Source organism: Leuciscus leuciscus, assembly GCF_965113295.1.
Source record: "Leuciscus leuciscus genome assembly, chromosome: 4".
NCBI classification, from domain to species: domain Eukaryota; kingdom Metazoa; phylum Chordata; class Actinopteri; order Cypriniformes; family Leuciscidae; genus Leuciscus; species Leuciscus leuciscus.
In genome coordinates, this window is record NC_138728.1 from 20,939,331 (window position 1) to 20,954,825 (window position 15,495).

The 15,495-nt window shown below is 42.8% G+C and overlaps 1 protein-coding gene across 2 annotated transcripts in view; it reads left to right on the forward strand.

The window, feature by feature from the left end:
* iqsec3a (IQ motif and Sec7 domain ArfGEF 3a) overlaps positions 1 to 15,495 on the forward strand; it is a 158,385-nt gene that overhangs the window by 103,833 nt on the left and 39,057 nt on the right. For both annotated transcript variants that reach the window (XM_082167376.1, XM_082167377.1), the window contains exon 5: positions 2,524 to 2,685. In XM_082167376.1, the coding sequence (XP_082023502.1) occupies positions 2,524 to 2,685 (162 nt within the window). The remainder of the gene's footprint in view (positions 1 to 2,523; positions 2,686 to 15,495) is intronic.

Below are 15,495 nucleotides of genomic sequence, written 5' to 3' on the forward strand. Positions count from 1 at the left end.
TGCGCGACATTCAGCAACTGAGAGACGACATTCTGACAATAATTTTTTTTTTATGCTAGATATAGATATCCCACATTTAGAAAGTTTTGTTTTGTGGTTAATTTTTAATTAGTCATATGTTAGATAATTATATACTTTTTAAATATTGTTTATCCTTATTATTATTTATGAGCCTAACAGTAGATTAATTATAATCAACACCTGCAAGTGATGTTTAAATAAATGTCACATTAGACAAGGAAGTTGTAGGTTGTGTTTGAATAATTACGGAAATTAGGTAAATTAAACGCGATTCTCACGTATCATTGTTCGATGAAGAATGAGACGGGCCAACGGTCGGTTGAATTTTAAAAGGCAAATTTTTGCGCTTCAGGGCAGTGACGAGTACACATGTCGTCCAGTGATTGTCCAGACACCCTAGGCACAACCTTAAGCAATGTCCCTGAACGGTGGTTCAATGTCAACATTGTGACAATGCTGTAACAACCTTCACCACACAACGTAGTTATAGCAACCTTTTGGCCATGTTGTTAAAACGTTAGAAGGTTGGGTATGTTGTGCCAACGTCCTGGGTTATATTTCACAGATGCACTTTATGATTATGTAAATCTGTGTTTTTCTTACACAACCTCATTGAAAATTCCAGGGCAAGTTACCTACTGTTTTTCGTCGAACTTTGAGAAATCTAATCCATGTGCGAATGTCTGTGATTGCTGATATTGTATTATACTAATGCTTCTCCTCATGTGTGTGTTTTAAAAAAAAAATGTTACCTATACCTGAGCTACCGTTTCACGTTTCACATGCACACATCTTTCACACGTTTTCATTACATTTCAACATGGATGGTATCTGATGAAACATTTTTATAATTACAACATTGATAAATAAAGCCAAATCGTGGAAACTGTAAATACTGCCCATTTTAATATCAGTGTCAGGTAAGAAACTTGTCTAGATGTCTTTGCTCTATTTGAAGTTTATTTAATTAGGGGTTTAATAATATATAAAAGTTTAATAGGGCTTTTGTCTGATCTTGTCTGTGTATCCCACTTAGTTACCCTGAGAAGTGTTATTTTGAGATTGATTTAATTAAAAAGAACTGCTTGCAATTATTATCCAACTCATTTATTTCCATCCTTGCTGCAACCGCCACATACACGTTATTATTAAATGAATTAATGAATCTGCATTTTAAACACAGGACACTTCCTCTCTAATGGAAGGAGCTAAACTTTCCAAATGAAATTCATGCATCTAATGTAATATAATTTTAACATACAGTTAACCTATTAAGTTTTTACTATTTGATATACGTTTTCTGCAAAAATTACAACCATTTTTACTTGATAGAAAGTTTAAATGAACAGACGCACTCTAGAGATGTATGGGCCATTTAACTTGTTTAACAAATACATTTTTTTTTTCTGTTTTCTCCATCACAATAAACAGACAAAAGAAAAACAGCATAACCCTTCCAGAATCTAATATCATTCAGTTGCATATCATTCCAATACCCTTACAGTAAAACATAGTAACAGGCTTTTTATTGTAACTGACAAACAGGCTGTTCATAATATCATGCTCCCCTCAGTAAAGCTAGACTGTGTCAGCAAGAGTCGTGCATTTATTATAAGGAGTAAATCAGTGTAATGAATAGGGAAGAAGCTGTGAAATAGGGATATTGTAGAATGCAGTCAGAGAACGTGGTTTTCTCAGCATGTGGGTGAATGAAAGTTTATTGGACCCTCTATAAATCCATGTACTTTTTTTCCCCCCAGGGCAAAGACTTAGCAATGAGAATGCTGACCAGAGGAATAAAGCAACTCTATAAAGTGCAGCCGAGAAGCTTCTTTCTGTCCCTCGTTGTCACTTTTATTGTCTGAAGGCAGGAAAGCGTTGACATTCTGGTTATTGATAAGGCACTGAATGGAAAAATAGAGGTTATTAATGCGCACTTGGCTTCTGTGGAATGTGAAAGTGTCTCTCCTTTCAAGAGAGCCTAACAGACCTGTTTCATCATGGCATGTACATATTTCAAAATTTTTGTATCTGAAAGGCTGCTGGTTTCATCCACTTCCACTTATTTCAGCTGTACAAAAACTGTCCATTATGTTGCTTGATATTGCAAACTGTTGTTTGTTATCGTAATCATAAACACACTGGTTCGAAGTGCAAATAATTTGATAATTTACTACCTTTTGTTATTCTTCCAGTTATTAACTATAGGCTAATGAATCGGAAGTGTCCACACAATCACAGAAAATTACTTCTGTGTTGCTAAATAAGGTGAATAAGTGCACTGTAGGACATCATAAAATTAGTCCATACAACTGTTGATATCTTCTGAAGTCATAAAATAGCTTTGTGTGGGGAATAGATTCATTTTTTAATTGCTGTTCACTAATAATCTTGTGTTAACTAATAATGTGTTAACAATGCTAATATGTTTATCTCTCTCTCTCTTTGTCCCAACTCCCAACTCCCATCTGCTATCTACCTCTTTTTCTTTGAATCGAACAGAAATCCAGACAAGGGCCTTCAGTTTCTCATCTCTCGTGGTTTCATTCCGGATACACCCATAGGTGTGGCGCACTTCCTGCTCCAGAGGAAGGGGCTGAGCCGACAGATGATCGGCGAGTTTCTTGGCAACAGCAAGAAGCCGTTTAACAGAGATGTGTTAGAGTGAGTATATGAAAATCCTACCATAATCCATAGCTCAAGAAAAAGATCAATGAGAATCTGTAGCTGTGTGCAAAATATATCGTAAAAGAGAGAATATTTACACTTTTAAATGGAAGCAATTGTTTTTTTTTCTCTGTGGATTTTGGAGAGTTGTGGCATTTTTTTAATGAGATCTCCCTTGGCTGCTGAGCTCCCACAGTCAAACTGCAGAGCTTTGCACTTGGAAATTATGCTCTCTTGAGACCTCTTAGCAGATTCTCTCTCTCTCTCTCTCTCTCTCTCTCTCTCTCTCTCTCTCTCTCTCTCTCTCTCTCTCTCTCTCTCTCTCTCTCTCTCTCTCTCTCTCTCTCTCTCTCTGTGTGTGTGTGCAGTGCAGTATATATGAGGTTTCTGAAGTGATGATCTTCTAGCCCCCAATTAGTAAATACATCTTTTCTTATATTAGGCCCTGTGTAAACTTAAAGGTGCTGTATGTACGTTTTTGACTGTACTAAAGCATACAAATACCATAATATGTTTGCAGATATTTAGGAAACATGCTGAGTGCACATACTTGCTTCAAAAAATTATTTTCTTTGAAATGTGCGTTCTGTGTTGGAATGTTTGTTTTTGTTTTGGTCTGTGTGATCTCACCCACTGCCAGTTCACCCAATAGTATTTCGACACCCAGGGATGCCAATTGGCGGAAAACACAGCATATTGCCGCCATGGAAGCCAGCTAACAAACTGGGTCAGAGATCGCAGATTCTACCCGACCTAAAAAGCCTCCGCATCTAAAAATCTCTATGAACGGGAGCATATTAAAACGTGATATCAACATAGTTCATGAACTCGTTCATATTTTGGGCGAACGTGAACTGAACGTACTGTATTACTGCCTGATGAACGTTACTGTGAACTCGTTCATTCTGGTGTCTGTGAACGGCACGCTCTCTCAGTTTAACTTCGTTCAATAGGATGCCAGATTTCTATAGAGCCTTCCAGGCAAAAACCCGGCTAAAACACACCGTAAACAGGCCTTAATATGTAGCGGAAAAAACACCCAATCTGGCAACACCAGCCACCAGTGTCGCACCGCCGCATGCGTAATCAAAACAAAAAGCAGCATGTAGGCGACATCGCGGCGTCCCGACGGGCTTGCAGACCTCTATTGGGGGGTCAGGAGGCTTTTGTCTAGGCACTGGAAGGTGGCAGCACTAGTGCCGTTTTAATAGGGATCCCAATCAGTTGACACGTCGACTACGCAGAACGTGAGCGACAGAAAGGGAACGTCTCGGTTACGTATGTAACCCTCATTCCCTGAAGGAGGAAGCGGAGACGTAGTCCCGTCGCCACTACTGCTGGTCCACCACTGACTCCGGGCTCTGCTCGACTCCTCAGCGAAAAACAAGTGGTGCGTGCATCCGCTTCCGTGTTTATACCCGCGCTGCTGGGCGGAGCTCGAGATGCAAATCTCGCACCCCAAGGTCCATTGGCTCGTTTTATCAATACTCAAAGATGACAGGCTTCCTAAGCGTGATCCCAATCAGTCAACACGTCGATTTCGTCTCCGTTCCCTTCTTCAGGGAACGAGGGTTACATACGTAACTGAGACGTTTCCCTTTCAGATGCTAAATTTATGGGAGGAGAGTATTTAAATGAAATAATACTTAATCAGTGACCATTAAAATACCTGTAATGTAAAATACTAGATCATAATATTGAATTTAATTCAAGAAGTCAATAAGAATGTTACATTTGGAAGTAAAGAAATAACTTCACCTTGATAGATTTTTGGAGCATTTTGGAGCTTTATTATTTTCCCATAGAACCCTGGAAAGGTCTTTTTCAAATACTCCCCAGAAAGCTTTGCAATGCTCTGGTAATCCATCAATCCCTGGTTCTTATAATCTTTTTTTTCTTTTCTTGCCCAACATCTCCACGAAAGCTTGATTTTTTTTATTTTTTTTTCAAAGGTCAAGGTAGGCTTAGTATTAAAATGTCAGTAGAAGAAAATTGTTTTATTTTTTATTTTTTACTGTGCAGTGATGATCAGAGAAAAAAAGATTATTTTCACATTATGAAATAAATGTTTTTCTTCAAAACACATTGGGAACAATTATTTGCCCCCTTTTATTAAATACTTTTTGCAACCTCCTTTTTCCAAGATAACAGCTCTGAGTCTTCTCCTATAAAGTCTGATGCGTTTGACACCTGACAAGAGATCAGAGACCATTCCTCCATACAGAATCTCTCCAAATCCTTCAGATTCCCAGATCCATGTTGACGCTTCTTCTCTTCAGTTCAGCCCACTAATTTTCCAACCCCATATTAAGTGTTTGCTGCCAAAAAGCTCTTTTTATATTTCTTTCATCTGACCATAGAACGTTTGAAAAGTAACTGACAGTACTGGAACTTCAAACGGGACAGGTTCTATGGTCAGATGAAACAAAAAAAAATATCATTTTTGGCAGCAAACACTTAAGATGGGTTTGGTTCATACAGGGATAAAAAAAGTACCCCATGTGTAAAATGAAATACTCTGCTGTATCTTTAATGCTGTGGGCCTAATTTTCTGCCAGAGGTCCTGGACATCTTGTTCAGATACATGGCATCATGGATTCAATCAAATACCAACAGTTAAAAAATCTAAACCTGACAACCTCTTCTAGAAATCGTATAACGGGCCATGTTTGGATCTTCCAACAGGACAGTGATCCAAAAACAAACATCTAAATCAAAACAAAAATGGGTCACTGAGCACAAATCCAAGCATCTGCAATGGCCATCCCAGTCCCTGACCTGAACCCTATAGAAAATGAGGGGGCTGAACTGAAGAGAAGAAGCACCAACATGGATCTGAGAATCTGAAGGATCTGGAGAGATTCTGTATGGAGGAATACTCTCTGATCTCTTGTCAGGTGTTCTCCAAACTCATGAGGCATTATAGGAGAAGACTCAGAGCTGTTATCTTGGAAAAAGGAGATTGCAAAAAGTAATAATACAAAAAAATAAAATAAAAGGGGGCAAATAATTGTTCCCAATGTGTTTTGGAGAAAAATATTTATTTCATAATGTGATATTCCCCCCACTTTCAATTCTTTAACTTCAATGAAAGGTTATATATATATATACATATATATATATATATGTGTGTGTGTGTGTGTGTGTGTGTGTGTGTGTGTGTGTGTGTGTGTATGTATACCACACATCGAATGTATTTTGTATACCTCATTGCTTTCATAGCTGAATAGTGCACATTCTTCCACTACAAACCTACAGGATTTACCTATTTTTAATTAATTTAAATAAATGTAATACATTCCATCTCAATACACATTTACACGTAAGTACCCCGGGAACCGGGACATACTAAGTAAAACAGGGTGTTTGAAAAATACATTGGTATTAGAAAACAGCAGAGAAAAAGCCAGATCCAAGTGAGCACTTATTTTAAATTACATCTTGTAGACTAGCGTTTTAACTTGACAGTTTTTGCTCCTTATCTAATCGCTGTGTATATTTCTTCAGTCCATGTATTTGCTGTGGCAGCAGTTTCAGGCTGCTTTCCCAATGTGTGTTTTTTTGCAAACTCCTTTGGGTCTGGGGCAAATCTCCCTAATTCCCTAGCAGTCTTTTTCTTTGTTGTATCTTAAAAAAAAAAAAAAGTATCACCTTCGGTAGCCTGCAATAGGCAAAATTTGATAAAAGTGCAGGCTAATTATAACTAATTATAACATGCACAACAAAAAATAATTCTAGAGTTAATAAAGCCTAAAATCGAAGTTCTGCTGTGTTACTAACTAATTTGGTGGTAAAATAAAATGGAGCACTTGGTATTTACTAATACAAAATCGGTAATTAGAGAGTACAGTATTAACAACAATACGGGTTTCATGCACTGCCCTTGGCTGGACAACATTAGTATCTCTAATAATCCATCTTCAACCAGACATTAATGTATAGTTAGGCATAAACAAGTAATGTTTCAGCTCATTTTAATCAGAGATCTGCTATACCTACCACTTTAAGATATGAGATAATGACATGCAACACAACAAATCAAAGACTTCTGCTAGAATATGATGAATATTTCATGCTGATATTATAAATGGACATTCATATTTTCATTTCCCTCAGTCCAGTGCAAGCTTATTGAGAGTTCTGCATAGAAGCTGTCGTGCTGTTTGTTTGCGGTGTAGACATGCTGCCGTTGCATATTAAAACAAATGCCTTTGCTATTAAAATGGCCTCAGAACACATACAAAAGGGAAAGAAAAACACCTAATGCTTTCAAAGAAGCATGAAATAAACCATCAATTTGGATTCCTTCTTGGGATCTCCTGACTGACCTGTCCTTTAACCCCTACCATTTTCCAGCAGACAAGCTTTGTTCTTCTGTGGCTCACTCTTTATTTGGACTGGCAGAGCAATTATTCGCAATATCCCCACATTAAAACAGAGCAAACACTCTCTCTAGAGGGAGAGAAACAATATTGAGAGTAGATGCCGTAGCTCATTTACAAGGTCATGCAAAGCAAGGCTCATTCCCTTTATTACTACAGTAAGTTATTTAAGTGCCTATATGAAAAGATGAGAGTTGTGCACAAAAAAAGTTAAAAACTTTAAATGTTTATTTAAGTTTTAGGTTATTTGGGGGGATGTGAGATAAATGTGAAGGAATGGTCAACAGTGTAACTACAGAGTATTTGCAGATTTTAAATAATGTTTTAACAGTGCGGTGTGATCCAGTGAGAGGCGTTCCAGTTTGGCGCAGATGTCTTCCATACAAACTGGCCTTATTTAAAGCCAGATGAAACCGAGCGGACATTCTCAACAACACTGACTCGGAAAACAAAACTTTGTGCAACAACAATTCTTTTTCTTTCTTTTTTTTATTGAAAAACAATTCAATTCTTTTCAATCCACAAATCACCAACATTTACCATGGATTTACTTTAGTAACACTTATATAAAATTTTATTATATGTCGACATGTATTAAATGTATTAAAGGAGTAATGAAACATATACATTTGAGACCCCTGATGTACACAATAAGTGCACTGGGTGTCCTTGTTACATTTGTTACATGTACTTACCATAATAATAACAGTAAATTAGGCATAATTACATGCAACAAACCTTCAACCAATTCTAACCCTACCCTAACCCTATAGTAAGTACATGTAGTTAATTAATATTACTCAGTACTTAAATATATAAGTACACTGTAACAACAACACTTTAAATAAAGTGTAACCGTGCACTCTATCAAATGATTCATTTAAAAGTTAGCACATAATAGTTAAAGACACTTCAAATAAAATGGGAACAGCAGGATTTTCACAGTGATTTTGTATATAGTCCTGTTCTACAAGTATGTAATGTGCTGTTCTTACTATAACTAGGAGGTACAGTATTAACCCTGAACCTAACCCTAAACCTAAACTTAACCCATATTGTCCAAATGGCTCCTTATATTACTCAGTACATTCTTGTGTAAGTACGCTGTAATTACACTGTAATTGCAAATTCTGTAAAAAAAATGCAACTATAAAAGTGTATGGTGATCAGGTGCGGTCAAGCTAAAAAATGTATCATGAAAGTAGTCTATACAACTAACGTCTTCAAAAGCTATAAAAAAACAAAAAATAAATAAATAAAAACTTTGCACGAGCTGCAGAGTGGAATTTAAGTGGAAGCTGGGACATTCTGCTACTGTAAAATTCAACATGAAAGTGAATAATTTTCATTTAAAAACTTTTCCTATCTCACTTTGTTTAGATAGTGGATTTTGGAGAAATACACAAAGAGACCAAACAAAAAGTCTCAGCTAATTGGGAATTGAGAGAAGGAAAAAAACTATTTTCTATTGATTATAAGCAATGCCCCTTTCAAGGCAAATCTGTTCACTTGGCGGCCATGTTTGCAACACTTTCGGGCGTCCTAGACCAAGCCCTATCTATTTGAATGGGGGGGATTCTGAAATCTCATAAACTTAGCATATTTCAAATCAGCAGCAAAATCTGACATGACCAGTCCCATAAATATTGTTTCTTATACTCAAATAGCATTAAAAAAGCATATTTTTCAGGCTAGACCAGCCAATGCGCGTATGCAGTTCTAAGCGTGAGTCTCAGGTTTCTATGGGAACCAGAGCTTCTAACGGCAGCTGCAGTGACGCAATGACTTTACCAATCAGAGATTGGCTCTTTTATGTAGAAGGCGGGACATATTCCATCATATTGTGTGTTGCAGTTTCTCATATTCATAAGTAGTAGGAGTGCACCGTCTTTGTATATCTATAGTCTTTGTTATAAGTTTGCCTTGGTAGCTATGTGACTTCCTGCTGCAACAGCTCCCCAAGTGTTTTGTTTTTGTATAAAATAATTAGATTGTAGATGGGGATTTTCTTGCTTTTTCTGGACTTTGGAATACCTGTTTTGACAATGGACTGCAAGGCCTGCATGGAATAATTTATTGAGTATATCGGAAAGCAAATTGTAATCAGGTACAGCACACTGTTGGTTAGGTTACTAGAATAGGTGGGCTTTTCAAGTAGATTTCAAGTTATCTTGTCTACTTTCTAGAAAGATAGTTCCCAGAAATACACCTGACGCAGTTGACAGATTTCATATACCCTGTCCAAAAAGAAGCTCCACCGAGAGCAGCAAGACAATTTATGATTGATGCTTGTCATGTTATATAAAAATGACCCCAGTGAGATCTTGGGTAGAAGCCAAGGCAGACTGTGCAACCTCAACAATCTTTTGTCAAAGATGTCACTGTGTCAAACTGGGTTGCGTTTCCCAAAAGCATTGTAAGCCTAAGTAGATCGTAAAATGATTGCACGAATCATTTTAGACTTCCGGGCCATTTCCCCAAAACCATCTTAATTTAAGTAGCAATTGAAAATCTTTGTCTTACTACGAGTTCTCTGAAGTAATCGTAAATCCCTAAGTGCATCGTAAGGAGACTGTCACGGGAATTCAAAAGGTGAAGCGAGGATTCAAGTGCAGAAAAGGAATTTTAATGAATAACAAACAAAACAGACTAAAAACCAAAACTCCCTCGTGGGGGGAAAAACAAGGCAGGCAAACACTCAAAACATAACACAGGGGGAAACAGAGACAACGATCCACCCAGACTGCAAACAAGAGGGAACTAATAAAGGGAAACTAATCAGGGGGAACAGGTGGGAGAACTCAAACAATAATCAGATAACAAGTAGGGCGGGGCTAACAATAACACAAGCACATGGCTCAACATAACAGACACCCAAGTGCAGAACAAGACAGGACAGACATGTGACATAACCCCCTCCTTAAGGAGTGGCTTCCAGACACTCCACTAGAACGGGGGGGACAGACCAGGGCGGGACGGAGGGGACAGACCAGGACGGGAGGGACAGGCCAGGGCGGGACTGGAGGAACAGACCAGGGCGGGACTGGAGGAACAGACCAGGGCGGGACTGGAGGAACAGACCAGGGCGGGACGGAAGAGACAAACCAGGGCGGGACGGGAGAAACAAACTGTCCATCAGGCGGCCAGGGTGGAGCAGATTGTCCATCGGGCGGCCAGGTCGGAGACTCTCCCTCGGGTTGCCAGGGCGGAGACTTTCCCTCGGGCGGCCAGGGCGGAGACTTTCCCTCGGGCGGCCAGGGCGGAGAAGACCCCTCGGGCGGCCAGGGCGGAGAAGACCCCTCGGGCGGCCAGGGCGGAGAAGACCCCTCGGGCGGCCAGGGCGGAGAAGACCCCTCGGGCGGCCACGGCGGTGAAGACCCCTCGGGCGGCCAGGGCGGTGAAGACCCCTCGGGCGGCCAGGGCGGAGAAGACCCCTCGGGCGGCCAGGGCGGAGAAGACCCCTCGGGCGGCCAGGGCGGAGAAGACCCCTCGGGCGGCCACGGCGCAGGAACTGGAACAAACACCACCGGCTCAGGCACTGGGACTGGCACCACCGGCTCAGGCCCTGGAACTGGCACCACCGGCTCAGGCACTGGAACTGGCACCACCGGCTCAGGCACTGGAACTAGTCCCACCGGCTCAGACTCAGACACCACCGGCCCAGGAACAGACATAGACACAGGAACAGGCACAGGAACAGACACAAGAACAGGCACAGGAACAGACACAGGCACAGGAACAGACACAGGCACAGGAACAGACACAGGCACAGGAACAGACACAGGCACAGGAACAGACACAGGCACAGGAACAGACACAGGCACAGGAACAGACACTGGAACAGACACTGGAACAGACACTGGAACAGACACTGGAACAGACACTGGAACAGACACTGGAACAGACACTGGAACAGACACTGGAACAGACACTGGAACAGACACTGGAACAGACACTGGAACAGACACTGGAACAGACACTGGAACAGACACTGGCTCCTGTTCAGGAACAGACACTGGCTCCGGCTCAGGAACAGACACTGGCTCCGGCTCAGGAACAGACACAGGCTCCGGCTCAGGAACAGACACAGGCTCCGGCTCAGGAACAGACACAGGCTCCGGCTCAGGAACAGACACAGGCTCCGGCTCAGGAACAGACACAGGCTCCGGCTCAGGAACAGACACAGGCTCCGGCTCAGGGACAGACACGGGCTCCGGCTCAGGGACAGACACTGGCTCCGGCTCAGGGACAGACACAGGCTCCGGCTCAGGAACAGACACGGCCTCCGGCTCAGGGACAGACACGGGCTCCGGCTCAGGGACAGACACTGGCTCTGGCTCAGGAACAGACACTGGCTCCGGCTCAGAAACAGGAACAGACATCACCGGCTCAGGAACAGACACCACCGGCTCAGGAACAGACACCACCGGCTCAAGTGTGTGTGTAGCCCACACACACCACATGGCTGTGGCCATAATGGCCAGTGTCGCAGTCACTGAGGGCTCAGGCTCAGGAACAGACACAGGCTCCGACTCAGGGACAGACACGGGCTCCGGCTCAGGGACATACACTGGCTCTGGCTCAGGAACAGACACTGGCTCCGGCTCAGGAATAGGAACAGACATCACCGGCTCAGGAACAGACACCACCGGCTCAGGAACAGACGCCACCGGCTCAAGCGTGTGTGTAGCCCACACACACCACATGGCTGTGGCTATAATGGCCAGTGTCGCGGTCACTGAGGGCTCAGGCTCAGGAACAGACACCACCGGCCCAGACACAGGCTCGACGGCGGCCACCTTGTCCGAAGACCCAGTCTTGGTAGTGACCTTCTTGTCCGAAGACACAGGCTTGACAGGCGTAACGTGAACAGGTTCAGTGGTGGCCATCTTGTCCGAAGACACAGGCTTGGCAGACGTGACGGGAACACTCTCGGCGGCGGCCGTCTTGTCCGAAGACACCGGCTCGGCAGATTTGACATGAACAGTCTCTGACTGGGCAGACGTGACATGAACAGTCTCTGACTGGGCAGACGTGACGTGAACAGTCTCTGGCTGGGCAGACGTGACGTGAACAGTCTCTGGCTGGGCAGACGTGACGTGAACAGTCTCTGGCTGGGCAGACGAGACGTGAACCGTCTCTGGCTGGGCAGACGTGACGTGAACCGTCTCTGGCTGGGCAGACGTGACGTGAACCGTCTCTGGCTGGGCAGACGTGACGTGAACAGTCTCTGGCTGGCCAGACGTGACGTGAACCGTCTCTGGCTGGGCAGACGTGACGTGAACAGTCTCTGGCTGGGCAGACGTGACGTGAACAGTCTCTGGCTCCTCCACAACGGAATCCTCCGGGACATTGGGGAGGCCGGAGGTCTTCCTCCTCCTCCGCCGTCTTCGATGGTGAGGTGCATGTTCAGGTCTGGACGGAATTAATGGTGGATGGAGCTCTGGGCTAGGCAGCGGCGATGCATTCTCTGGGCTGGGCAGCGGCAATGCATTCTCTGGGCTGGGCAGCGGCGATGCATTCTCTGGGCTGGGCAGCGGCGATGCATTCTCTGGGCTGGGCAGCGGCGATGCATTCTCTGGGCTGGGCAGCGGCGATGCATTCTCTGGGCTGGGCAGCGGCGATGCATTCTCTGGGCTGGGCAGTGGCGATGCATTCTCTGGGCTGGGCAGCGGCGATGCATTCTCTGGGCTGGGCAGCGGCGATGCATTCTCTGGGCTGGGCAGCGGGGATGCAGGCGGGTCCGATGTATCCCACCGAGCACGATGGTGGAGATACTTAGTGAAACCCGGAAAGTCTAAAATTTCCAGCCCCTTCATCTCCCACTGAGGCAAGGGAACATCCAAACAAATATTAAATACGTCCTTAAGGACTATATCCCCAAGCCCGAGTCCCTCTGCTGCTGCGCTGAATCTCCGGGCGAAATCCTTCACCCTGGTCCCCTGCTGTCGGAGGGAAACCAAACTGCTGAGTCTCATGATTCGCTCCAGGTGAGGGCAGGAATCCTTCTGCTGAATCCTCATTCTGGTGGATCGTTCTGTCACGGGAATTCAAAAGGTGAAGCGAGGATTCAAGTGCAGAAAAGGAATTTTAATGAATAACAAACAAATCAGACTAAAAACCAAAACTCCCTCGTGGGGGGAAAAACAAGGCAGGCAAACACTCAAAACATAACACAGGGGGAAACAGAGACAACGATCCACCCAGACTGCAAACAAGAGGGAACTAATAAAGGGAAACTAATCAGGGGGAACAGGTGGGAGAACTCAAACAATAATCAGATAACAAGTAGGGCGGGGCTAACAATAACACAAGCACATGGCTCAACATAACAGACACCCAAGTGCAGAACAAGACAGGACAGACATGTGACAGAGACAGAGTAATGAGGTCACATGCAGGACAACCGGCAAATTGCACCTAAACTTTACTCCTGTCCAATTTGACTTCAAAGGGCACCTATTATGCAAAATTTACTTTTACATGGTGTTTGAACATAAATGTGTGTTGGCAGAGTGTGTACACAACCATCCTATGATGATAAAAATCCACCCAGTGCTTTTTGCAGTGTCTCAGAACAAGCTGTTTTCAGATTCTGGGCAGTGTGACGTACTTTTGCACAAGCCCTTCCCACTACTGTTGACTGAAACTGCAGTTTTAGCATAGACCCGTCCTGAGTGAGCTGTACACAGTCCGCCATTGTTTCGAAGCCGGAGCAGCTGTAGACAAGAATGTCTTCTAAGCGATTGAGGTGTTTTGTTATAAGATGCAAGAATAATCATAGCAGTCGTCTTTTACTCTCGTTGTTACTCGATGATGGATCTGTACGAACTGTTCGTGATCCAGCTTACAGTCTCCGGATCGATACTGGTCATGGCAGTAATGAAAGGGAGAGCACGCACTTTATTACATTTTATAGGAGTTGTTTTACGGATACAAAGTTTACCAGTTTATTAAGCACCCCCTGAAAAGGTGTGTGCATGTATTTGTGTTTTGTGTAATTCGCTGTCTATGTTGATGATGATGAAAGGGAGAGAGTGAGTTTATGGATAAGACTTTAATGCACACTTCTTATACTGTGTTTATTCAGCTCTTACCATGATTTTCTGGAGTAAAACTGACGATTAAACTCATCAGAATATTTTTGGCCATCATTCGGACGGGGTCCGCTACAGCAAGCTTGTATTAATAGTGGATAAAAGCAGATGACAAATAAGTTATAACCGTAATTAAACTAAACTGTAACTGTTCTATCTCCATACAGCATATATTCTCTGCCTCTGCAGGCATTATTGTCCGACTCCGGGTCTAAATGAACACCGCTACTGAGAATTTCTGTTTTGATATTATCATTCCGTGAGATGAGATTGTCCTGCCACTGAGCGCGAGCTTGTGAGGCTCTGGCCTCTGTGCCGGCAGTAGCAGCTCATTTGCATTTAAATGGATACACACTAAAACGCTGTGTTTTTCTCAGCCCCAAAAAGTGACAATTTAAACATGCTGTAAAAAATTATCTGTTGCATATTTTGAGCTAAAACTTCACATACACACTCTGGGGACATCAGAGACTTATTTTACATCTTGTGAAAAGGGAATATTTTAATACTTTAATATCGTTTTTGTTTATTTGTTTATTCGTTTTTTAACTTGTTTTTTGTTTGCTTAAATTAATTTAACATAATTCAATAAAGAAATAATAATGAATAAAAAAGTAAAAAATATTACTGCATAAATAAATTAAGGAATGCAAAAGTACACTGCTGTATATGGACATTTCAAGGAGAGTAGGCCTACAAATGTTATATTTCACAGGGAAATGGCTAGTGTGCTTTAAAGGTGCATTGCGCAAGTCTCTGAGTTTTTGCAGAACTATGCCCCCTCTGGCGGCAAGCGAAACTGCAGCCAGAAGTGTGCACGCTCACGGACAAAAGTTTTCTTTTTTTTTATCTTACGTGGAGTTTGCGTTGGTGTTTGAAATGAACTACAAGCCGGTCTCTTAGAATCCATCTTCTACGGAGAATGGCGGCGAATACACAAACCTGCCAGACAGCCAGGTGAGTGTGTCGTGAACGCGCATGACGTCACGCCCAGTCTCAAATTCCGGCCCGAATCCCTCTTATTTATTTTACTTTACAGGATTATAGAGACAATCTCAGTGATCAGAGAAGGGCTCATTCAGCCCATCAGGCAATTGTTTAGGCATGTATGGGCTAGAAAACGGGTATTTTTAACATGAAAAAGTTGCTTAATGCACCTTTAAAGACTGGGGAAAAATAAAGGAGGAAATAAAAAATGTGTCAATGACATGTTGGCATGCACGAAACTCAGCCATCTATTGAACATGTGTTGGTTGTTCATCACAATGTATCCTGCCATCTCCGTTCTCTTCCTCCACCTCTTCGTCTTCCTCCCTGACGCCCAAGGG